Raw genomic sequence first — 24,324 nt, 5'->3', positions numbered from 1 at the left:
GTATTTTCTGTATTAAAGTGCATTTAAGGCATGCCATCCTAAGATCAAGAGTTTCTACTTTGCAGCAGATAATGTCGATGACATGAACAGGTAAGACATAGTATAAATCCCACTATAACAGCACATTTAGTAGTGCTATATTTCAGCATTGGCAGAATGTAGCAGCTTTGCAGCTGATTGTTTTTTTGTTTTTTTGTCGACACAGATGGCTGAGTCGATTAAACATGGCAGCAGCAGCTCACTTAGAACAGGAGAGGATTCGGCAGGATCATGGTGAGAGGATGCCTTTACACTTTAATGATCATCTCAGTTACTCTGGTCTATGTGGTCTTGACTAAACAGTGTATAAACTTTTCTATAATCTATTGAGTGTATTGGATGCTTGAAACATTCTCCAAATGCTTTTTCACACCACTGTATATATGTATATATCTAAATAACTTGATGGTCATGCAAAAAAGGCATTAAATAAAGTTAGCTAGGTGTATCTTCTATTAGTTGCAGCATAAGTTGTATTGTTTTTTGTACAATTACAGAATAATTTGTAGTCATTACTGAATAACATGCTTTAAATGAATTAACTGAAAAATAGCTGAGGTTGTAGCCAGTTGTTTAGGCCCCTCTAGTGGTAAAGAAGCTGCCATCTAGATTCTTACTATCATAAGAAAATAATTGCAACAATATTAACAAAAGCTGAACGTCACCTTTCAAAGTAATGAATTGTCTATCACCATGGGAAATTTTAGCTTTCACTGGGTCATATGGAGCACGCAATAACTAAACAGACACCTTTCATCAGGACTTTTATAGCATGACAAATCTCCTGATGAAAACTGGCTAAGTACTGTTTTTGGAACATCACAAACACTAATTCCAATAATGCACAATAAATTACAAAAATATGGCAACAATGCATAAAATGTGATATAGGATTAGTATATTTCATTAACATTTTAATACAGCATTTCATGTATTACAAAAATGTATATATTTTGAAACCACAATTTATTTTGCGGACACAGTGGCTTAGTAGTAGAATTTTGGTCTCACAATATAACCCCCAGGGGTTCAGATTTTCTTGGGTTTTCTCTGTGTACACTGGTTTTCTTCCAAAGTCCAAATACATGTACACTGATTAGCATTTTCAAATTGTCCAAGTGTGTCGGTGTAATTGTGCCATGTGATGAGCTGGCATCTTGTCCACCCTTGTGCCCTGAGTCCTTGGACTGAGCTTCAGGGTCTCCTGAGACCTTGTGCAGGATAAATAGTATAGAAGATGTATGGATCTATTTTGGTAGATTAAAACATTAGCACATTTCATTTAAGTGCGTAGCCACTGGGGTAAAATGGTCGAGGAGGTCAGTGTATCCGAGTACATGTTCACTATTCTCCAGAGTGTTGTGGTAATAAACTGTGCTACTGCATACCATGTGGCCATCATACCATCTGTAAATAAATGCTTATATATTTTTTGTTTTCTTGTCCTCTCTTAGACTACTGGAGTGAGAGCGACCATGAGGATGTTGAGAACTTGTCTTCTAAACAGAACAGCCCTCCACCCCCCTACGACACCTACCCTGCTTTAGTATGTCACACAGGCTGCCTTTATTATTATTTTTATTTCTTGTGTTGGATAAAAAAGCACCATTATTATTTTTTAACGTTCTCTACATTAATGGACTTGTCAGACCGACAAGAAGGTTTCAGACATTAAGGTAGTAGGGAATGTGTGAACAGTTGGGAAGAGAAGATAGAATAGATAGAGGAGAAAAAGAGAAATGAAAGATGAAAACTTAAGTGCAAAAGAGAAAAAGGAAGGCAGCTGAAGCACTTATTAATTATTGAAGCTCTGGAGACCAGCTTTGTGGCAGCGGATTTTGAGATAAAAAGGGCTTTTTTTAAATGAGATCCCATGGTACCAGACCCTGCTAATCTTACTGAGAGAAACACAAAACAGACAACTTATAATACTATGCATAAAAGCTATGTGTGTGTGTGTGTGTGTGTGTGTGTGTGTGTGTGTGTGTGTGTGTGTGTGTGTGTGTGTGCATGTTCCCGTTTCAAATTCAAAGACTAATAGCTGGTGACAGCTCTGAGGCACCACAAAGGCAAGCCACATTTCTTTTAATGGTTGCTGGTTTTCTGTACTTCCTCCTCATTGTGCCTCTTCAACCACTCTCAAACAGGATTCAAATGTAAAACTATGAGAAATAAAAATCAAATTAGCTCAACTATCAAATATTTAAACGTTTTTAAATGTAATTTATAGCACTAAGAAAATAGCATTCTGTTATGTTCAAGCTGTTTCTCAAAAAGTAAGGAGCTGCATCATTATAAAACAAGGTATAGGCTACTGTAGCTGGCCAGCATAAAGTTGCTAAACACAAATAGCTAAATGTTAGCCAGCATGATCTTTACTAATCCTTACATTCTAAAATGAAATTAGGAGGCAGTACTATTGCCTATACTATTTAGTCATGCAGTATCATACTGTATGTGTTGAGCCAGCCATTTTAAAATATTAAGAATAAGTCTTCATGGTACATTTTGACATATTAGTCTAAAATGCTAACACAATGATGATGCAATTTAAAACTCCATCATTAGAATTAGATTCTGTGATCAATGTAAACCCAAATACTAGCCAGGTTCTAGCATTGACATTACCCCAATGGTTTACCTCGCAATTCAACATTTCTTTTTTTAACTTGTAATCCTGCAGCAGGTGAGCCCCTATCCTGAACCCAAACACATTCGACCCCCATCCACAGAGACCGTGCAGCCCAGATCTCCCCATGATGACTTCCAGCAAGACCCCCAGTGTGCTAGTATGAGCGGCCCCAGCTCTCCCTCACGCAAATCGTCCAGTCAGCGGCGCTCATGGCAGGACCTGATTGAGACGCCGCTGACCAGTTCAGGTCTACACTTTTTGCAGTCTCTGCCTCTGGAGGATGCTGTATTCTTGGAGCCCAATGGAGCCTTGCCTGTGGAACTTAGGCGCCAGGCCACACTGCCACCTCAGCGATGCCCACCACCTGAGCGCCACACTCCTCTGACGCCCAACCAACTACCTCCAACAGCTCGACTAGGAAGGGAAGTAAAACACCGCAGCTTTACGCTGCCACGTGACAGTGGCCTGCATGCCATCCTGGCAGCCACAGCGGGGGCACCTGAACACAGAGATGTCCAACAGTACCAGCTGGGCCAGGCATACACCAGAGATGCAGGTACTAATCTGTGATACAATGGAGAGATAAATCTTAATGAGCACATTACCGTGCTGGTCAGGCCTGACTTAAATTGGCTACTAGGGAATAATTGTATTTGGTTTATTTTAGTCAGTCCTGTTTTTTTGAAAGTGCATATTTTTATCTTTCCTCTACTGCTGTCTTGTGACTGACTAAATTGTACATATTTTGTATATATTTTTGTTTATGGTGATTGATAACCCTGTATATCCGTATTTGATCACTGCTACAGACAATGATTAGGAATTGTCAGGATTTGAATTTGCCAAATAAATATAATGCCAAGCACCTGCCCTTTTATCCTGTCGATGATAATTGCCCCTTACACCTGCGTAAAAGAAATAAAATATAGAAAAAAGCGACCACGCACAACACAACTTTATGCAAGACATCTTTCTTAGAATGTGTTAGCACTATCATGACATGTCTGGCTCGAATGGATGATTAATCTAATGACATAACTGAAGAACAGTGAGAAAACTAAGGTACAATCTGTAATTAAATGAGCTTTTATTTAGAGAGATTTCACTCATGCCACAAATTGTTAAACTTATTGTTTTATTATTGTTGTATTATTTATTCAACATCTAATCCATGTTTTGTGTGTGTGGGTGATTTGTGTGGTTTATTCACACACTTGCCAAAGACTTGTTTACCCTTTTTTACCATAAGCCAATAGATTTTGTTGAGTTAGTTATAAAGCAAATAAACCTTTTAGTTTCAGTTTGATTCCGCAGGTGTTATAATGCCCTTACGCTCGTCCCTGTGGGATAGTAGGTTTTTAACAAAGTAAAGAAACACAAATAACTTGGCAACATTCCAGCTTGCTCATCATTTGTTTGCTATATTCCACTCATAGCCAAATAGCTCAGAGCTCATGGGAAAGACAGAGAGAAATAGAGTTTGTAATATACAGGGTAAAAACAGGGACCAGGTGTACAATGTTAGTCATTTACACCTGTTGCCTTTCCCAAAAACACTACTTATTCACTGCAGACTCCTGCTACCAGCTACACTTTTATGTCTCTTAGACTACCTATACTTACCATAATACCCCTACTAATACACATACTAACTAACTATAGTGCATGCATATATTGTCTCTCTCACACAGACACACACATACACTGTCAGAAAAGACACTGTGCCCTAGGGCACATGAAGAAATACTTTCAGCTTGTGTTAATGTCTACTCATGCCCTCTCCAGGGCCTATATGTCTCTCTTAATCTCCATCTCTCTGCCTTTCTCAAACCCCACTAAAAAGCAAATGTAGAAGGTTCTTTATACTGCACTTTTAATCACCCCAAATCTCTTACAGCTTGCCAAGGTGGGTTGTATTTTACTGCATAATGAAACAATGATTTATGTAATCATTTTGTGTAGCTGATGTGAGTTGCTTATGATGCAAGAATTGCCATTCAGAGATGTGGTACTGCCCCTTTGTGGTAGGTTTAGGTAGTATGGGCCCACTAAAACCCTGAAACCATATCCAAATGTATAAAATAAATAGACATGAAAATACAGTGTATATAAATATATGAAATAGTGCTTTATATGATTACACACATGACTCAATGCTGACCTTTCTTTTCGGCTGTATATGAGTCTTGGCATTGCATGGGCTCAACATGGGCATGCAGTTTTTGCATTATTGCTATTCTCAACTCATAAATATTTTTCAAAATAATTATTTATGATTCATGATTAAAATTAACACATTAGAATATTATCAATCTAATCTTCGGTAAAGTTAACAGTTAACTCAGGATCCTAATGGAGCTATTTGGTGTTTGTTAATTTGCTAACATTTCATAAGATTTATCCCCTATGTTATCAACTTAACACTATTTTATTGTGACTTTTCAAATTCAGTGGTTAAATTTTGAATCTTGAATCTTGGTGACTAAGGAAGTATAATGCTGTGTGTTGTTACTAGTTTAGCTGGTGTTAGATATGTTAGCAATACTGTTAGCAAACAGTACTTAGTTTCACAGTTGCTTACACAATATTAAAGCAAATATTAAATGAACCTATTAAGAAGTATAAAATGAATTTTTTGTCATGTATGCACTATTTTTGTGGTGTATCAGAAAAGATTTAGCTTTGTGCAGTTAAATTATGTTAAAGGGTTCTATTTTCAAGAATTTATTTAAGATTCTACACAATAGATTATTTATATATATATATATATATATATATATATATATATATATATATATATATATATATATATATATCACTGTATACATTGTTGTATATGACTTCAATCAACATATAATTTACGTTTTGTTTGACTATCATCTTTAATTCCTGTTTTTTATCATCCTGCTGTTTTCAGTTGGTTTAAAAGTAACACATAGGAAAACTTTGCTTCCCACATGGCCCATCCTTTATGTGACCTATTTTCACTCTGACATGTAAATAAAGGTCCACTGTTTTACATAACCTCACTATGTCATCTGGCACATACTGTTCAGCACCGACTGCTCATTACACTCGTTCTGTGCTGTCCCCTGCAGGTTTGGAGCGGGAACGCAGGCATCAGGCCGATTCGCTGTGTGACCTGTATCGAGCTCTGGAGAGGGCCAGTCTGTCCCCTGTGAATGAGCACCTGCCCACCAATCGTCTGGAGTATAAGCGTTCTTTTGTCCGTCGTGGTAATGACCCCTTGCTTAATGAGAAGCTGCACCGCCTGCGCATACTTCAAAACACTTTCAAGGTAAAGCAAAGATTGGGTTATGGTGGTAAGATTTACAGAGTAATAGCCCATTAATCAGTAATATAAGATTGTGTACATCCTATATTAGAGTAAAGGTTTCTGGCCTCAGAACAGAACCAGTTTTTGTCCCTTTTTCCTGCAACAATGAGGACATGGGGCTTTTCCAGGGATAAACTAAAAAGGCTATCATTAATACCTATGCAGTAAAATAGTACTACTTAGCTATACACACACAAAAATGACCTAAATTTGACAAAATATTACTTCATATGCATATTTGCTGTGTACCATTACAGTGACTATACCGCCATGGCCAACTCAGTAAGACAAACATACAAATATAAACGACTATGATTTTTATAACACAAAAGGTGCTGGAGAATTAAATGCAGACAGCCGTGGGATCAAATCTACACAAACAACCCAGATTTAATGATAACTAACTGCAAACTTGTAAAGCAATACCAGCAGCTTGTTTACATGGCTGGGTCATATTTATTCTCTAGAGCATTTGCTTGGAGTACTGGATTGAGACCAGCTTTCCCACAAATCGTACACATTTCTCTTTACACATGTTTATATAATTATAAATGTCGAGAAAACTTTTAACTGCATTTTAATATCACATGGCATGTGAGAAATTTCAATTCTTTGAATAGGTAAAAACACTGCGAACACAGTTTTACCTCAGTAAACTGATGTTCCATGGTTAGCATCTTCATGAACATGATTGGCTGTTTTGTTTCATAATGCAACAAAACTTTCATGTCACATGTTTCGCCAGATTTTTCGGAGATTATTGAAATCATGAAGTCCAGTTCTTGACCTTGATCTTTAATTGAACAACTACAGTATATTAACCTATAAATTAATACATATAAATAATAATGAAGAACTTTTATTGCTGTCCGATAAGAAGAGGTTCAGATAACTATTTAGTATTATTTTAAACTACGATCTTACCTGTAATAAAATGCATACAGTATGTACCTGCATTATCACTATTAGATTGCATTACATTTTGGCTCCTTTTACATATTTAAAGTCATAACAAAACAGATTATTTGTCATATAATTTTCATCAACATATAATTTTCTGTTAAAATGATATAACTATTACAGAATGTTCACTAACTACAGTCAAGCTAATGTAAAATATATATATATACTGTAGTTAGAAGATAGAAGGATCTATACCAAGTCCAGACCCAATAGCAAGAGTTTTAAAAGAACTGAAGTGCATTTTTTGTCAGTTACTTTACAGAAATAAATGAAGGCAACGTCTTGCATCTTCTTATAGGATGTTCCACTCAAAGAGGCTGAGACGAAGATCATTCACCGGGATGTGTAAGGCTTGGAAAGCAGCAATCTTCACATCTGTACAAAAAGACATTGTATATTAATTTAAGAGTAGAGTTACCTCTGCTCCAGTTCCAGTCTCTTCAGCTCTGCTACATTGTGGAGGCTGATTCACTTGTAAACTGGCAGTCAATGATTTTGGACAAAAATATATTAAACAAGAATTCCTTATCAGATTAAAGAGTATTAGAAGTGTTAATATTATCTGTGCCTCACAGTTTGGCGTTTACAGGGCTCAGAGTTCATTTCTGAGCTATAGTAAATGTGTGTGTGTGTGTGTGTGTGTGTGTGTGTGTGTGTGTGTGTGTGTGTGTGTACTTTCTCATGCGTTCTATGTCCATAAGGGTTTCTTCTAAGATCCACTTTCAAAAATATGATGGAAGGTGGATTGGCTACTTTAAATTGCTCTTGGTTGTACATTTGCAGGCAAATGTGTGTGTGTGTGTGTGTGTGTGTGTGTGTGTGTGTGTGTGTGTGTGTGTATTTTAATCCCTGTAGTGGTCTGGCATCCCATGGTCATGCAACCAGAATCAGTAAATACAAAGAATTAATAAATTACCTAATAAATGTCATCAGAAATATACTTTATGTATGTATGTATGTATATAGTATCTCACAAAAGTGAGTACACCCCTCACATTTCAGCAACCATTTTAGTATCTCTTCTCAAGAGACAATATTAAAGAAATTAAACTTGGATATATTTTAGAGTAGTCCTTGTGCTGCTTGTATAGCAGTATATATTTTCTGTCCACTGAGAATAACTTAACATACAGCCATTATTGATAAAATATTTATTTAACCATGCAAAGCGACATGTCCTATTAATCATGTTATTCTTTGCTTGACAGTACCATACAAATTTGTGTATCTTGTATTAGAGTAGTTGGAGCAAAGATTTGGTGCTTTGAGTACAATTCTCTTATACTGACCACTGGAATATAGGAAACAATTCTCTGAGGATTTGAGAATTAGAATTGTTGTTCTCCACAAAGATGCCTAGGCTATAAGAAGATCAGTAACACCCTGAATCTGAGTAACAGTACAGTGGCCAGGGTCATACAGAGATTTTCCAAGACTCGTTCCACTCGGAACAGGCCTCACAAAGGTCAATATAAGAAGTGCTGAGGCGATGCCCTGCTGAGGCGTACCAAGAAAATTGTGTCTTGCCTACAATCAAGCATGGTGGTGGTAGAATTATGGTGTGGGGCTGCATGTGTGTTTCTGCTACAGGGAAGCTGCGGTTCATTGAGGGAAACATGGATTCAAACATGTACTGTAACATTCTTTAGCAGAACATGTTGCCCTTTCATTAGAAACTGGGCCGAACGGCAGGTTTCCTACATAATAACGACCTTAAATAAACCGCTAAGATGACTGCCTTCCTGAATGTAAAGGTGATGGAATAGCTAAGTATGTCTCCAGACCTGAAACCTATTGAGCATCTCTGGGGAATCTTCAAACAGGAAGTAGAGAAGCAGCATGTGTCAAAATCCAGCATCTCAGTGTTGTCATTATGGAGGAGTGGAAGAGGATCCAAGCAAGAACCTGTGCTGCTCTGGTAAATTCCATGCTTTAAGGTTCTGCTAGAGATTAAGGATTTCCAGGATTAAGGTTCAACTAGATAACAATGATGCTCACACAAAATATTGACACTTTGGGCACATGTTCACTTAGGGGGTACTCAATTTTGTTGCGGTTATGTTTACAATAATGTCTGCATGTTGAGTTATTTTCAGAGGACAGTAAATCTATACTGTTATACAAGCTGCACGTTGACTACTCTAAAATATATCCAAGTGTTATTTCTATAGTATTGTTCCTTGAGAAGATATAATAAAATTGTTGCTGAAATGTTATAGGTGTACTCACTTTTGTGAGATACTGTATATACTATAACTATTCTCGGTTTACTGGTACCATTTGTTACTTATGTATTTCTTATTATTTATTATATGATTCTAAACTTAAAAAAAAGTTATTATAGTTTTGTTTCATTTGCTTTGGAGCGTTTCTCAAATTACAAATGAAATTCTGAAAACTGGTTGTTAAACCTCGACATTATGTACTCACTTGTGCACATCATATAAACATTTCTTGTTGCTTTGAACAAATTCCAAATGCTTTGGTACATTCATTTAATTGATTGTGTACGACTGTCTACTGTTACATTATCAACTGTTTGTCATGTTGATCAAAATATATTATACTAGTTTCAGCTAAAACATCTAAGCATGAGTTTTTGCATTGGTCAAAAAGTTGTCAATCTGTCAAGCTTACATTTCTATTAAACTTTTTTTTTTGGTAAATGTGACTTGAATTGATGAATTGTGCAGATGTGTTGTGCTTAAATTTTACTAATGAAGGAGAGTGTACAGCACCATGATCAACCAGTGATCAACTAGTTCTCTAAAATAGGTCAAAGGTGAATCTTATAAACCATTATTTAGTAATTTGGTTACTAAATAAGAATATACAGACAGAGCAAAACACAGATTAACAATTTCTGAATTTGGGTGAACAACCAAGAAACTAATGAACACTAGTAAAGTAAAATTGTAAATCCTGTCTGGTCTTATGCAATCAATATAAATTAAATATGCAAACAAATAAATAAATGTGTGCTGCTGAAATTCTTAGATGCCATAGAGAAGAAATTCAGCCTTATGCATTTTTCTCAATCATTGTAATCCAAACCGTAGCTTATATCAGGAAATACTGAAACCATGCACTGTCATATTGACAATAAACATTTTGACTTACAAGTCTTACTTGTGAGCAATGACAAAAGGACGTATTTATGATGTTATTTCCAATGGCTATGAAATGTTTATAGACACAAATACTTACTTTTTTAGAGATGAACTAAAGATTTTTTGCAAGAAATGTGTTGTGCTGTTTGTACTAATTGTTTTAAGAAATGCACTTACTGGTTTGCAAATACAGTATTAAGGATGATTTGAGAAATGCTCCAGAACAACTGGAAATAACTGAAATATAGACATTAATTTATTATTCTTCAGTAATTACTTTACTCTGGTCAGAAATTCAACTAGGTATGCGGCAGAAATACAAACATTGGAGTCCAATATACACAATCATACACACTTACCATATTGAGAGTTGGCTGGAAAACCCAGAGGAAACACATAGACTTGTAAACTTGTGAAATGGCACACAATCTTTAAACTAAGCAGTGACCCTGAAGCTCTGATACAGCTGTGCATCCTTATGTGCCATCAGAATTGTTCATGTAAAGTTTTTGATCAAAAAAAATTTTTTTGTCAGTGTATTTATCAGATCTTTATTAATATCCTCTGAGCTCCTTTTACCGGCCATATTTATGCCATGTCTTCCTGCTCTTTATTGATTTGGTTCTGTAATTGCACAATGTTAATATGTGGATATGAAGGCATTATTTTGTATATTGGTAAATTATGGTCTGTTGAAACCTTTGAAGTTTATGTATTGTTTAACGCGTATTGGCCTTGGAGAAGTGAATGCACCTCCTTTGAGCTCCTCAACACTGACTGAACAAGAAAAACAGAACTGCCTCTATGGATGTTCCTTAACTACTCATTGTGTTATTATTATGATTATGATTATTATGATTATTATTATTATTTTACTTTGCATGGCTACAGTCAAAGATATGAATTTTGTGTGTTTAAGTTCTCAATGGAAATTGCCTTTTCTTTAATCTTTGTAGCTGTAAAACCGTGTATGTCAATAGTTATAACATAAGGAATGACTATGTATAATTGTTGTAAAACAAAAGAAAGAAAGATGGATGTATATCTAACATGTCATCATTGTCCTTGCTTCCATCTGGCTGTCTCCTGTGTGACTTATGACTTTTGACCCTGGAATCAACCCATAGTACCATGTTGAACATTTAAGGTTTCAGTGTTAATTACACACCAATGCTAAACTGAAATGGTTAACCAGTGAAACGCTGTCTATTTTTGTAAGCATGATATTTATCCACCAGTTTGTATGTGGTTTTATATTATGAGTTGTGTCTTATTTGAAAGATAACTGATGGTGTCAATCCCTTTGACAGGATGAAACCTATAAGCAATTATACTGTTGTACTGTATCTCTGAGATGAAAAATAATTTTAACAATAAAAGAATTGATGTTTTGTTAAATGTTTTTATAGCACAGCACTTGTAAGATACTAGATTTTGATTGGTCATAAAGTCCTATCAAATCATAGGTTTATGTAATTGCATTTGTTCTAATACATTGCTTTTCATGCTTTTTAAAAAAATTAGGTGACATGTATTTGATAAATTTAAAACATTTTTATTTATATATATATATATATATATATATATATATATATATATATATATATATATATATATATATATATATATAAACTGGAAACCAAGGCACACAATGGCTTAAATACATGGAATAATAAGAAACATCTATTGAGAAAAACATTGAAGGGCAGCTGTATCTGCATGTTTTCATTCCAGCCCTGTAGAAGCCTTCTACTACAGTTGATTATAAAAGAGGCTACTGCTTGATCCTGCCTTGACCTTAATTAATAAGAGCCCAGCCATTCTCCCCACATACAGAATTACAATAATAATACACTATTTTCTTATACACAAAGTATAAGCTGTAGAATGAATTGTTTCTGCTGTTGTTACATACATAATGGTCATGCAACACAATGCATGGATATCAATTTAAAAGCCATATCTATATTTAAGAATAATTCTCTATATGTAAGTACTAAATAATTACAAAAATAGTATAAATTCAAATGTTCATTTTATATTGCTATATTTATGTTCACACTTTCCACATGCATTTGAGACTACTGCTGAATGTGGAGTCATTCACAATGTCTTCAAGAAATATTCGACCCATTCACATCTGTACAAGGATGCATTTTAATGCGAGGTGTGATACATGGGAACTTAGATGACAGCAAATTAACACTATGTATTCCTGTCTAATCAGGGATAGGCTATGGATCTGGTAACCATCCTGCACAAGGAACGAATGCATAAAGGAATGAATCAATCAAACAATCAGTAAATCAATAAAATAATATCTAGGGCCAATTATGTGTTGCCAATTCATCTATATTCATGTTTTTCAGAGGTAAGAGGAAACTGAAGGACCAGGAGGGTAGGCACTTGGATTGAAGTACAAGCACAGGAGTAAAGCTCTATATAAATGTCACACTCCAGCAGATCCATTCATTTCTTTGATATAACCTGCAAGGTAAAATATTTCTATGAAAACTGGCAATGTTTGTTTCCAAGCTTCATCCCTGAAATGATGCCCCAGCTCTCCATGTTTGCCAGTACATATCTGCGTGAGCAATTTTTCTTTATTCTGAAGATGAACAAAAGCACACCCAGGAATCACTGATGCACACCATTACACTATCCTGACAGTTGCTCCAAACGCAGAACCGAAGCCCAAAACCCCAAACATGAATGAACTGCCAGGCAAGAAACGATGCCAAGCATCTTGTTCAGGGAAAATGTGCATAAGAGCGGAATGTACTGCAGTTTTCCTAACTGTTTTATTTTTGCTTTTTCTTTTTTTATCCTCTCTTTTTTGGTGTTTATTAAATGATGACAGTGTTTGGTCTCCTCTGTGATTGACCCCATTGCTATTTATCGAACTGTGAGGCAAAAGCTATGAGCTGTCCTTGATGCATGCAGTGCACTACTCGGTCTTCTTTACGGTCTGTCCCGCAGTGTGTGTGTGTGTGTGTGTGTGTGTGAGTAAGAGAGAGAGAGAGAGAGAGAGAGAGAGAGAGAGAGCTGCCCCCTCTGCGTACTACTTCCCTAGCACCACCGCTCCACTTTCACTTCTCGCCTCCGGTTCGCGTTTAAATACCGCTACACGTTCGTCCATTTTTCCACACCGGCCGCCTTCTCCAGGCATGGCAGACGGCCTTGTAGCATCATGGAAGTGCGACATTACACCCTTGACTTCAAGCTCTCTGCACCAGGTAAGCAGTGACATGCGGGGAAATGAATGGAGGAGAGGAGGAGGCGTCTCGGTGCTTAGACAGCACAAACCCGGGCCTCTTCTCCACTCCACTCCTCTCCTCTTCACTCGCGGTGCCGTGTTATTGTTTGCCGAATGAACGAGTGCAATCACATGCAAGCGCTTACGCACATTCGCCAAATAACTGTTTTGAAAAAAAATGGTCAACATGCGGCGTTTTGAACCGCATGCTGCTTGACCTTAAGGACATAGCATGTGCGCTAATGCTAATTGTTCTCATGCTTATAATGAATTTACACACACACACACACACACACATTCACACACTCGCCAGGCAAAACAGGATGCTACAGTAGCTCATGGATGCCTTTATAAATTTTTTTTTTTTTCTTTAATGCGTTTGTAACAATGTGCTAAAATACAGACAGTGCAGTAACTAGCGTACTGCTAGCAGCCGTGTATTTTTAGGAATAATTGCTATATTAAGCACCTGCACAGATCAGATAACGCTTATCAAGGTATTATAGTGTAAAAAAAAACACTCAAAACCCCAAACTCGACTGACTGGTCGAATCTCCTGGAGTCAGTCAGTCAGTTAGTCCATGACAGTTAATCTGGTTTAATCCCTGTCTCTTTTCTGGTGGCAGAAGCATCGCACGTAGACTCAGCAGACACGCGTGATCATTTCTCATTCATCTTCTGCATCTGGAGAAACTTTGCTTTAATGTACCTACATGAGGCGATACTCACAACTAACTGTGCTTTGCTTTCAGTTCTTCATGTTTCTGATGCAGTCAGAAACTGGCATGCATATATATATATATATATATATATATATATATATATGTGTGTGTGTGTGTGTGTGTGTGTGTGTGTATGTGTATGTGCATATGCATATGCATATATATGCATGCAAAAGCTCCAGACTAGAGCCAGTATAATATTCCAAGTCAACTCTCACAAAGTAATTTGCATGTCTTTGTGTCGTCAGGCTCATTTGCATAGCAAAATGTGTTATCGAAGAATAGAAGAGTTAATGAATAAAAATACAGTACAATAGAAAAGAGTAAATGGGTTTGGGAATAAAATAATTGATTTCTTGAAAAAAAATATGCTCATGTTAGCAGAAAACAAATCAAGCCAACTTTCATATTTTTTTATAAGCAATGTAGATAAAATAAAGCAGTGGTAGAGTTTTCTGGAAAAAATAAATTGTTCAATTAACAGAATAACTCACTATCAAATTTTAAATTGACAGTGAAATCAAAATAAAAAAAAATATTGAAAGCTAGAGAAGGGTTACCAAGGAAACTGCAGTTTTCCTAAATGTCATGAAATATGATACTGTGTATTTAATAAACAACAACATGGTAAACAGCAATGTATGAAAACAATTGCATGATTTACTTTGCTTCGTCTGGCCGCCAGACAGACAGGCAGGTTACAGAAGCAGCCTAATGTTTAAAAACAAAAAAAAAGACAAATCTAATACTTTCAAAACAAATTAACTGATTTTTTAAAGTTCAGTATGGTGACCATCATTGGCTAATTCTATGTAAGAATCAATCATACATTTTTAATAAAGCAGTAATAAAACATGTAGTTTTTCCCTAATTTGTTTCCAGAATGAATTGTAGACTTCTTTTGTCACCAAAATACAAACATCTTGAGGGAGAAAGCACCTGCCGTTGAATGCTGGGAATGTTAGTTGTGTAGCAGTGGTGGCTTTTGGTATAGTATTAGGGGACGTTTGATATTTAATCTAAATATGGCTTTGTATACAAACAAAATGTACCCTGAAAACCATTAATGCAAGAAATGCAATAATATTCCACAGAATGTTTAAAATGTAGTGAGTCAGAGTATGCAAATTTCATTCCTGGGTTTTGGTATTGATGTGCGATTTCATTCCAGAGCTTTATTTGCCTTATGCAAACACAAGAATGAACCTCAGTCAAGGAGCAGTTGATTGTCAACACATATCATCTTATGTAATGAGCCTCTATTATAAGATTAGTAATTTGAGCTGTATAAGATAAGATGGATTTGCTCCCAGGGTCAGTAAGACAGAAGCACTAATTTTCCTTCCTAAGGGAGAGGTCATACAATAGTAAGGCTGATTACTATGTTGTCAGCATATCTTCCATCTGCTTGCCTTCTCTTGTTCCAGCTGACCATTCTGCAACAGTTCGTGGCCTGCAGTCTATATTTCAAGAGCAGGAAATGACAGAAACTGTCCATGACACAGAAGGGCATGGATACTTAGCCACATTTATTGGCAAGAATGGCAGGTAAGTACCATCACCAACGAATGTTATATTATGCCAGATTATACTTGAGGTTTTAAGGACCTGAGGTAGAAGCTGATGCAAGATTTTATCATTGCTGTTTTCGGGGCAGTTCAGTGGATCTGTCATCAAACACCAGGTATATTAAATCCATAGAAAACCAGTAAATGAAATGCAGCAGTGGTGTACATTGGAATGAACTTCTAAAGATTTGAAAGGCATGTAACACACCCTCAAACCAGTTAATTGCTGTAATCCAGAAAATGCAGTCGAGCACCTTATTGCACCTTTACACTATTAAAAGCTTGTTTCACCAGCGTCACCAAGAGTCATTATCTTATAGAATCTTTATGATGTCTGAATTCCTATCTATTCAGCAGCAAGCAAACTAAGCCCATTTAATTCTGTATAGGTTCATTTTATAATTCTATATAGGTTCATAGGTAGGTGCATTTTATCTGTATGTTAGGCTCTTGCTCAAAGTAATGTATCCTGAATGAAGACTTGCCTCAAAGTTCAAATGCCCTCAGGTCCTCTATGCCTTTTCTCTAAAAACAGCAGGTGTTCCTATATATGTAAAGAGCCATTTTTGGTAAAACCGATGATTGGTCAGTTAAGTGCATCCTCTGGACAACAATGGACTGTGTTTAGATGGGCACAGAGCCACTTTAGGACCTTTTGTGTATTTGGCTTAAAGGCTTTGGCACACACTTCCGTTTTTTTGTGTGACTCATAGTAACACAGCTGACAAGCCATTGTGTTGACTGTAGTTGGTATAAAGCTGGCCTACATTTTATTTGGGATAACATGCTTCTGGAAGGTCATGACAAAGAAAATGTAACCCTCCAAATTTACCCCTCCATTGCAACAATTTTTTTGAGGGTTTTGAGTGTTCATCCTAACGTGGTCCTGTCAGCATGGTGTTTTTACACAGCTGTATCATGAATAAAACAAAATACAAAACAATAAAACAACATATTCTTATGTTTTTTATTTTAAAACCAAAGAGAATACACTAAACAAAACAATCACTTTAATTTGACATGTTAAATGGCGGATTGTAATTGTTGTCAAAAGATTATTTTGTTGACATTGTAGGCTAACCCTCTGATTTACAGCAAACATCCCATGATCACAAAGCTCATGTTGTTTAGTTAAACAATAACATATTAAGTCTAAAGGTTTAAAAAATAAAATCACTTGCCTAAATTTATTTCTTTGGTCCCAGTGGTGCAGTGTGCCATCTGCAGACATCCATCTTAGGGATACATAATGAACATGTTATTCCTCTTGCAGTTTTTGCAATACAGTATGAACACTAGCAAAGAGACAGTTGTTAGCTAACCTATACATTTTAATATAACAATTTGTTTGAGTTTCAATGATTTAGTTTTACTCAAATACCAGCTTTTCATTTTAATTATTATTGAAATTCTAGTTTTTGAGAGTGAGAGATTTTAGCCACTCCTCCAACAAATGTTTAGTCTGAAAGCTTAGTAATATTTCAAACAATTGTTACATGTGTTCTTTTCAGTTAAGAAAAAAAAAACCATGAGGTCGATGAAGTATTGCTTTGTACAGAATTATTTTTCCCTGATATTGTTTTGGTTACTCAGGTTTAGGTGTAATTTACATGTTCCTGTGTTGCCCAGATTATTGAATTTACTATTTTGTCCTTAAACAGACTTGCTATCCTGAGACTGCACTCGCACGGTCTGGTGACATTCGACCTGCAATGTAGTGAACGAGATGACTTAGCACAAGTGGACAATGTGAGTTATTACTGGTCACATTTTTTCATCAGAGAAAACTGCATGGGGTGTGTGTGTGTGTGTGTGTGTGTGTGTGTGTGTGTGTGTGTGTGTGTGTGTGTGTGTGTGTGAGTGAGTGAGTGAGTGAGTGTGAGTGAGTGTGAGAGAGAGAGAGAGAGAGAGAGAGAGAGATTGCATTTTGCTATTATACCTTGGCCATGGAATAGGTATAAATAAATTAAGTATACCAATGTATGAATGTTTTTTTTTTTTTTAACCTTTTCAGGTTTTTTATTATTGCGTGTTTTATTTTTAGGAAATATATTTTCTTGCTACATGGCTAAGTCAGTATATTCAAAGAAGTGCTTAATGGTTGGGTAGAATCAGCACACTTGCAGCAGCAATGCGCACAACAGATCCTATTCTTGAGGGGTGATTTGTCAAGAGTAATAAAAGTGTCAAAAGAACAGATAGCCAGGAGTTGGTTGTGGTACAGTAGATGGTCATGAAGTGGGCATACGTGAATTAAATGCTACTTTTTAAAAAATAATGAGGAATGTGGGCATTACACATATGGCTGAAGAGGGTACAGTATATCAAGACTGTGTGGTGACTGTGTTTTTGGGTGCTCCATGAAACAGTCTGGCTTTATTTCTGCTGAATAAAATCTTGTACTTTGATACAACAACCCTGGATCCTGAATTTTGTTGATTTCTTTATTTGGCATTTTAACTTTGTTATTGAATTTGAATTGGCCACAACATTCTCGTGAAGAATGTGGCGTAGGAGGCATGTGATTGCTTTTAGTAAGAGACCACTGTGTTAAACAGGTTTTGCGTATGTTGTGTTCTAATTTTAAGGTGTGCACTATAATGTGGAATTTGATCAAAACTGCTACTATACCTGATTTTTTCTTGTAAAAGCGATTATTGATCTTACTGGGACTTGCTATTAAATAAACACTGTTGTCTACAGGATGTGATGTTTATATAGCTGTGTTCCTAAAGTTTGCTGGAAAAATGTACAGTAGATTTGTCTGAGCCAAACTTGTAAAACATATGTTTTAATAACCTCCTAACACTACCATGCTAATTCTGACACTTTTAGGCTCTTGTGACATTATTACAAACAAAACCAGGACAATAAAGGCGCTCATGATCATTCTCATAATTGTTGTGTGTTTAGAGTCTTATTACTTGGCTTTTACAATGGCCTTTGAATTGGATGTGATTCGAATGTTTCTGAACCCACCTAATCCTGCCAAATTCTATTGATTTGTTTTGCCATCACACTGTCAGAATGTAATTAACTGTGGATAAAATGTTTTTCTACAGCTACTGGATGCACTGGAGAAGAAACTGAAGAGTCTGCTACATGGAACTCTCCAAAGGGTAAAGAGGTGAGACTTTATTATTCATATTACAAAATTTACATCATAAAATACACACTTTGAAAGTGTATTTGTGTGTTTTGTGTAAAAAATGTTCCACCATGTATGAGAAAAGGAGCAAGTGAAGGACATATTTGCTGAGTTGACATCCATAAATCTGATTGGCAGCTGCCTTCTACCCCTTCCCATTAAGATCTATTAGACAAATTGCACTGTCTAAAGTACTTTATTTTGCAAGGTCCATTATTCAACAGAATGCACTTAAGTAAATTAATAATATATAAACATTGAGTTTACTGCAAAAATGGTTTTGATTGAACACACACTGTACCCCAGGCAATAATATTTGACCCTGGTGAAGAGGTGAACTTTGGGTACCAAATTTAATATGGACAATGACAACTGAAATGTTACAGGATGTTACTTTCTGCTTTTTGTTTCTGGATTCACAAAGATACAAGGTGCCATTAGTAGGGAAATCTAATCCTCATTTCTTTGAATTCTAAAGGAGGCCAATAAGAAACTTGATTCCTTTTCTGATGGCTTTAGGGTCCCATTAGGCTGGTCAGGTCTGAATGATTCATGTGTTCAAACTAGGGTGTTCCTTTAGTTGAGTGGACAAGGAATGGCCTAGAGCTGCACGAATAATCGTTATTATTGATTAATTCAAAATCATGGTTTATGTCCATGTTGAAAAACGAAAATCGATTTTACAATTTTACTTTGATTTGGCACAGCGAGCTTCCGTAGTTCTGCGATCCCCCCCTTCTCACTTAATATGAAATACAAAATGGCAGCGTGCTCTGACAAAACCCAAGAGCTTGTTTCCAAGAGAGGCGTGGTTTCTTCAGTCGAAATGGTTCGATTTTTTTGCAACTTCAGACGCTGAAGGAACTAAATCCTGCCGTGAAAATGTCTGAAGTTTGTGGCAAATAAAGGAAGCAGCACAACTAATTTATTCCAGCACCTTCCTAAAAACATGTAAAATGCCCTCTGGCACCTGATTTACAAAATAGTTTTTCTTCAGTGTTTTTTTTCCATGTGACAACTATTTATTTTATAAAAAATGATTTAAGTTTGCACTTTACAAATCCCTTATATTTGGTTATATTACTTTATTTTGCTAGAATAACCAGAAATTTTAAATAATGGTGAAAGTTTGCACTTTATTAATCCCAAAAATAGTTTTTATTTTGTATTGACAAATGTTTTTCTAAAATAACAAGAAAACTTTTTAGCGAAAGTATGTTGGCACATTGCACTTTTAATTTTTTATTTAAAATATTGAATATCGAAAGTTGAATACAAAAAAAATGGAGATTCAATTTATAGCACATATCGGCCAGCTGTAGAATGGCCCTTGGAAAGTGACATAAGTCCTAGAATGCATTATAAATTATCTACTCACCATTGTTCAAGCAGCTATAATCTACAGCGGACATATGTAGTTTACTGACAGGTCCTTGACTGACTTTACTGGATTTATATCAATACTGACAGCCTGGGACTGGTGTGAAATTGCAGGGTAAATTGCCAAATAAAACTGCTACACATTGGAAGGACATTTCAAGCATGAAATATCTGGAAAACATGTCCTCCAGATACAGAGAGGAGCCAGTCAGTTCTCTAACATCTCTGTCATCATTGTTACAACACCAGACATCTCATTAATTGTACCACATCATAGAACAGGCTATTAAATCTCTACCCCACATTCTCAGTGACTCACTGTGTTCAGAGTGGTGTGCAAAGCAATGTAACAATTGAATAGTTGGACTTTAATAATATATAATAAATATCAATCCGTTAACCAGTTATGTCACTATAATTTCATTATTTAAAGCAATTCCTCTGCTAAAACACCAGATGTGAATTAAGACTTCAGACAGGCTTTTGGTTTAGAGGTAGCCTTTGGTTTTAAAGAAGCCTTCATGACAAAGTTGATCAGATAGCAAACGCTCCCATATTACATCTCAATCCACACACTGGTTATTATGGGCTAACAGCTGAAATTTTTTTTTAAAACAGTAGCAAAATACTGTCTTGCCATTACTTGCATAACAGTAGGATTAGATAATATCCTGTAACCTGCTTCATGTTTTTCATTACTAATTATTTGTATGGAATTTTTTTATGTTTCTCTAAGGCTCCCAGCGCTGCGGCGTGGGGGAGAAGTGGACAGGTACTGGCCGACAGCTGACGGCAGGCTCATAGAGTACGATATTGATGAAGTCTTGTTTGATAAAGACTCTGCTTACCAGAACATCAAAATCCTGCACTCACACCAGTTTGGCAATATCCTCATCCTCAACGGGGACGTTAGTACGTTGCACATGTCTCTGTTTAGTTTTTCCAGCTTTCATAATGACTTTTTGATCAGACATATATGAACACTTGGACATGTTTGTGTCTAAAATCTTTGTAGATTTAGCAGAAAGTGATTTGCCCTACACACAGGCCATCATGGGCAATGGCCGAGAGCACTATGCTGGGAAGGAGATTCTGATCCTGGGTGGAGGAGACGGAGGCATCCTTTTTGAGGCGGTCAAGCTCAAACCAAAGATGATCACCATGGTGGAAATATCCTTTACACTAAACACAGTTTAATTTGAAGCATACTTGACTTCTAGAATTTAAGAAACATGTTGAAAATAATGATAAATATAAAATGTATAATAAATCAAACATAAAAAAGAAATGGTTTAATAGCAAAAATTAATTGCAGTTAAGAGGTGCAGTGTTTATTTCCTTAATAGCGCCTGTACATAGACCAGATGGTGATTGACGCATGCAGCAAGCATATGAGAAAAACCTGTGGGAATGTTCTTGATAACTTGAAAGGGGATTGTTATGAAGTAAGACCACACGATATGTTTTTAGAATAACGAGAACGAACTAAACATTAGGCTTCATTTATTATTATTATTATTATTTCATATCATATTTTTATCTTTTTATCTATGAAACCTGAGTCAAATATGTAACTTCCTGTTTTCTTTTATCTCTACCCACATCATTCACAGGTTTTGGTAGAGGACTGTGTTCCGATACTTAAAAAGTTTGTTGAAGAGGGAAGGACATTTGATTATGTCATCAATGATCTAACTGCAATCCCCATTTCCACAGCACCTGAGGAGGGTTGGTGTTCATATGTGTTCCTTTGTGTAAACCTAGTTCAGACTAAATGCTGAAAGATTTAAACTGTTTAGAAACTGTTTGGATTTCTAAAGTGGAATAACACGAAACGTATACAGCTGCTTAGCTTATGATAATCTGCTTTTTTTTTTTTTGCAGAATCAACGTGGGAATTCCTAAGGCTCATTCTTGATCTATCAATCAAAGTTCTACGGCCTAGCGGCAAGTACTTCTCCCAGGTTAGTGCATGATGCAAGTTAATGTCATCAACACTATATATAGGATTTATACAGCCTACTTTTTTTTTTTACCTTGATGCTTGAAAGAAATGAAAATCTGATATTTAGTGCACCGTTACTGAGTCTCTCAGAAGAGAATCATGAAATAAGTGTTTATCCTCCCCTTGTTGATTTGAGACGATGCTCTTTCTGCAGGGTAACTGTGTGAATCTCACTGAGGCACTTAGCGAGTATGAGGGGTTGCTAAGAAAGCTTTCAAGCAAGGTGGATTTCTCCAAAGAAGTGGTATGTGTTCCCTCCTACCTAGAGCTGTATCCTTTGCCAGCAACTTCTGACCTCCACAAACTTTGCGCAAATTTGAGTTTCATGATGCAGTGTGGCAGTACATCAAATTAAATATTAAAATACATTTTACATTGTTTTTATTCTGTTTAAATAAATATAGGGTAGTAATGTAAATTGTCAAATAAAAGAGTGTACCTAATAATCATTTCCTGCAGAGAGTCCTCACAACCCTGTAGTATGAGCTTATGTATTTATTTACTTTTTTTTTTTTAATAGTTATTAGAAAGTGTCCTTAACAATGTAACCTCAGGTGGATGTTCTACACCATTTGGAAGAAGTAATTATATTCTGCTTGCTGAAGCCTCACCCTTCGATGCACTGAGGGCAGACATGCACACATTTCTCCATGCACTGTTTTACTGCCTCTCTGTGCACTCCTTTTTTTTTTTTTTAGATGCCAGTTTTTAATTTGATTCCTGAAAATCACACGATGATTGTATGTATTTTTTAGTTTGGTAGATGGTTTATTGTGCGGTTTGTTCTGTCTTGACCCTCTAGTAAGCACTATAGTGCTGTGTGTGTGTGTGTGTGTGTGTGTGTGTGTGTGTGTGTGTGTGTGTGTGTGTGTGGAAGATGAGATGCTAAAGCTGACACTGAAGCCTGGAGGGTAATTAAGGATGTTTTCCACCTCTGAGTGCAGCGAACAATCAGACAACCGCTTGTTTGCATTCTGGTTTTGTGATAAATTATGCTTTTTATTGTAACTTCACTGATTTGACGGTGTTTATTTTCTTTTTTTCCTTCTTCCTTTTGTTATTGAGCTTTGAGAGTGAGTTGACTCACTGGAAAGTTAATAGCAGTGCTGATGCTGAGGGTGCTCCAGGATGATCCTTTAAGTTCGATTATATGTTTTAAAAGGGAAAAACTGTTCTCTAGCGGCAAAGTTCATTCTAGATTTCTTTTGCTGTACTGTGAATGTTGTTTTTTTTAAGCGCCTTTTATTCTCTAAGTATGTTTGGCACATGTGCTTAAAGGAAAGAGGCTTTTATGTATGTATGAATGTAGTTTCTGCATATTTACGTTCATGTTTCATATTAAGGTGCTTCATTGACCTTATTTATTTGACTTTATTTCAGCAAATACACAGTAATCTTCCTCTGAAAATACATTGAGGTCATCAGAGTGATAAAAATCTATTAAAGAAACTTGGAGAGAAATTTTTTTGGTCTTGTTTTTTTTCTGTAATATGTTCAACATATATGTATTTTATATTGAAGATCCAATGAACATAATTATAAAGAAATGTAATAGGAGCATAACAAGGAACATTTAATATTGTATTTAAACTATACCCATGACCTATGCTATTTCACTACATGGCAAATGAGTCATTTTTACCATTTAATATTTGATTGAACTCATGTAATTTTTTGAAAATTTAATCAAGTAAATTAAAAAAATGTACATTCTAAATGTTCTATCACAGTGTGCATATTTTCATGTACAATGAGCTGCCGGTTTCATAGCTAATTAAAATCATTAAATCCAAAATTAATACTAATCCCATATAGTCAAATTATGCAAGCTCAAATTTTACCCCCACATGCATGTACACACATTCTAAAACAATTTCCAATAAGGATTTATTTGTAGTGTTCTGGACTATAGACCAATCTCATTTAAATCAAATGAGGTCTTTTTGGAATTTTTGAAATCCATGTCAGTATGCATCTATGGTTGTGCCATGTCTTTTAACATTTTAACATTTGCATTATGCAAAGGGAACTATATATTTTTAGTTACATTTATTGCATTTGGCAGATGCCCTTATCCAGAGTGATTTACAGTTATCTCAGTTATACAGCGTAGCAATTGAGTGTTAATGGCCTTGCTCAAGGGCTTGGTGGTGCTGGGATTTGT

General features: G+C 35.9%; 2 protein-coding genes across 5 annotated transcripts in view; both read left to right on the top strand.

The window, feature by feature from the left end:
- Positions 1-7,975, top strand: part of cnksr2b (connector enhancer of kinase suppressor of Ras 2b) — a 39,816-nt gene extending 31,841 nt beyond the window's left edge. For all 4 annotated transcript variants that reach the window (XM_046867540.1, XM_046867541.1, XM_046867542.1 and 1 more), the window contains 6 exons: positions 19-90; positions 206-273; positions 1,494-1,585; positions 2,723-3,227; positions 5,770-5,969; positions 7,270-7,975. In XM_046867540.1, coding sequence (XP_046723496.1) covers positions 19-90; positions 206-273; positions 1,494-1,585; positions 2,723-3,227; positions 5,770-5,969; positions 7,270-7,320 — 988 coding nt within the window. In that variant the 3' untranslated portion in view covers positions 7,321-7,975. The remainder of the gene's footprint in view (positions 1-18; positions 91-205; positions 274-1,493; positions 1,586-2,722; positions 3,228-5,769; positions 5,970-7,269) is intronic.
- Positions 7,272-23,621, top strand: sms (spermine synthase). Its single transcript, XM_046867544.1, has 12 exons — positions 7,272-7,346; positions 13,151-13,317; positions 15,487-15,607; positions 17,289-17,376; positions 18,690-18,754; positions 20,892-21,067; positions 21,171-21,325; positions 21,511-21,600; positions 21,769-21,883; positions 22,040-22,119; positions 22,315-22,430; positions 22,715-23,621. Exons 2-12 carry the CDS (start codon positions 13,272-13,274, stop codon positions 22,743-22,745), a joined length of 1,083 nt encoding a protein of 360 aa, XP_046723500.1. The 5' UTR covers positions 7,272-7,346; positions 13,151-13,271; the 3' UTR covers positions 22,746-23,621.
- The last annotated feature ends 703 nt before the right edge of the window (positions 23,622-24,324 follow it).

Source organism: Silurus meridionalis, chromosome 15, assembly GCF_014805685.1.
Source record: "Silurus meridionalis isolate SWU-2019-XX chromosome 15, ASM1480568v1, whole genome shotgun sequence".
Lineage (NCBI taxonomy): Eukaryota > Metazoa > Chordata > Actinopteri > Siluriformes > Siluridae > Silurus > Silurus meridionalis.
Note: the sequence above shows the minus strand (reverse complement) of the source record. Positions and strands in the feature narration are given on the sequence as shown.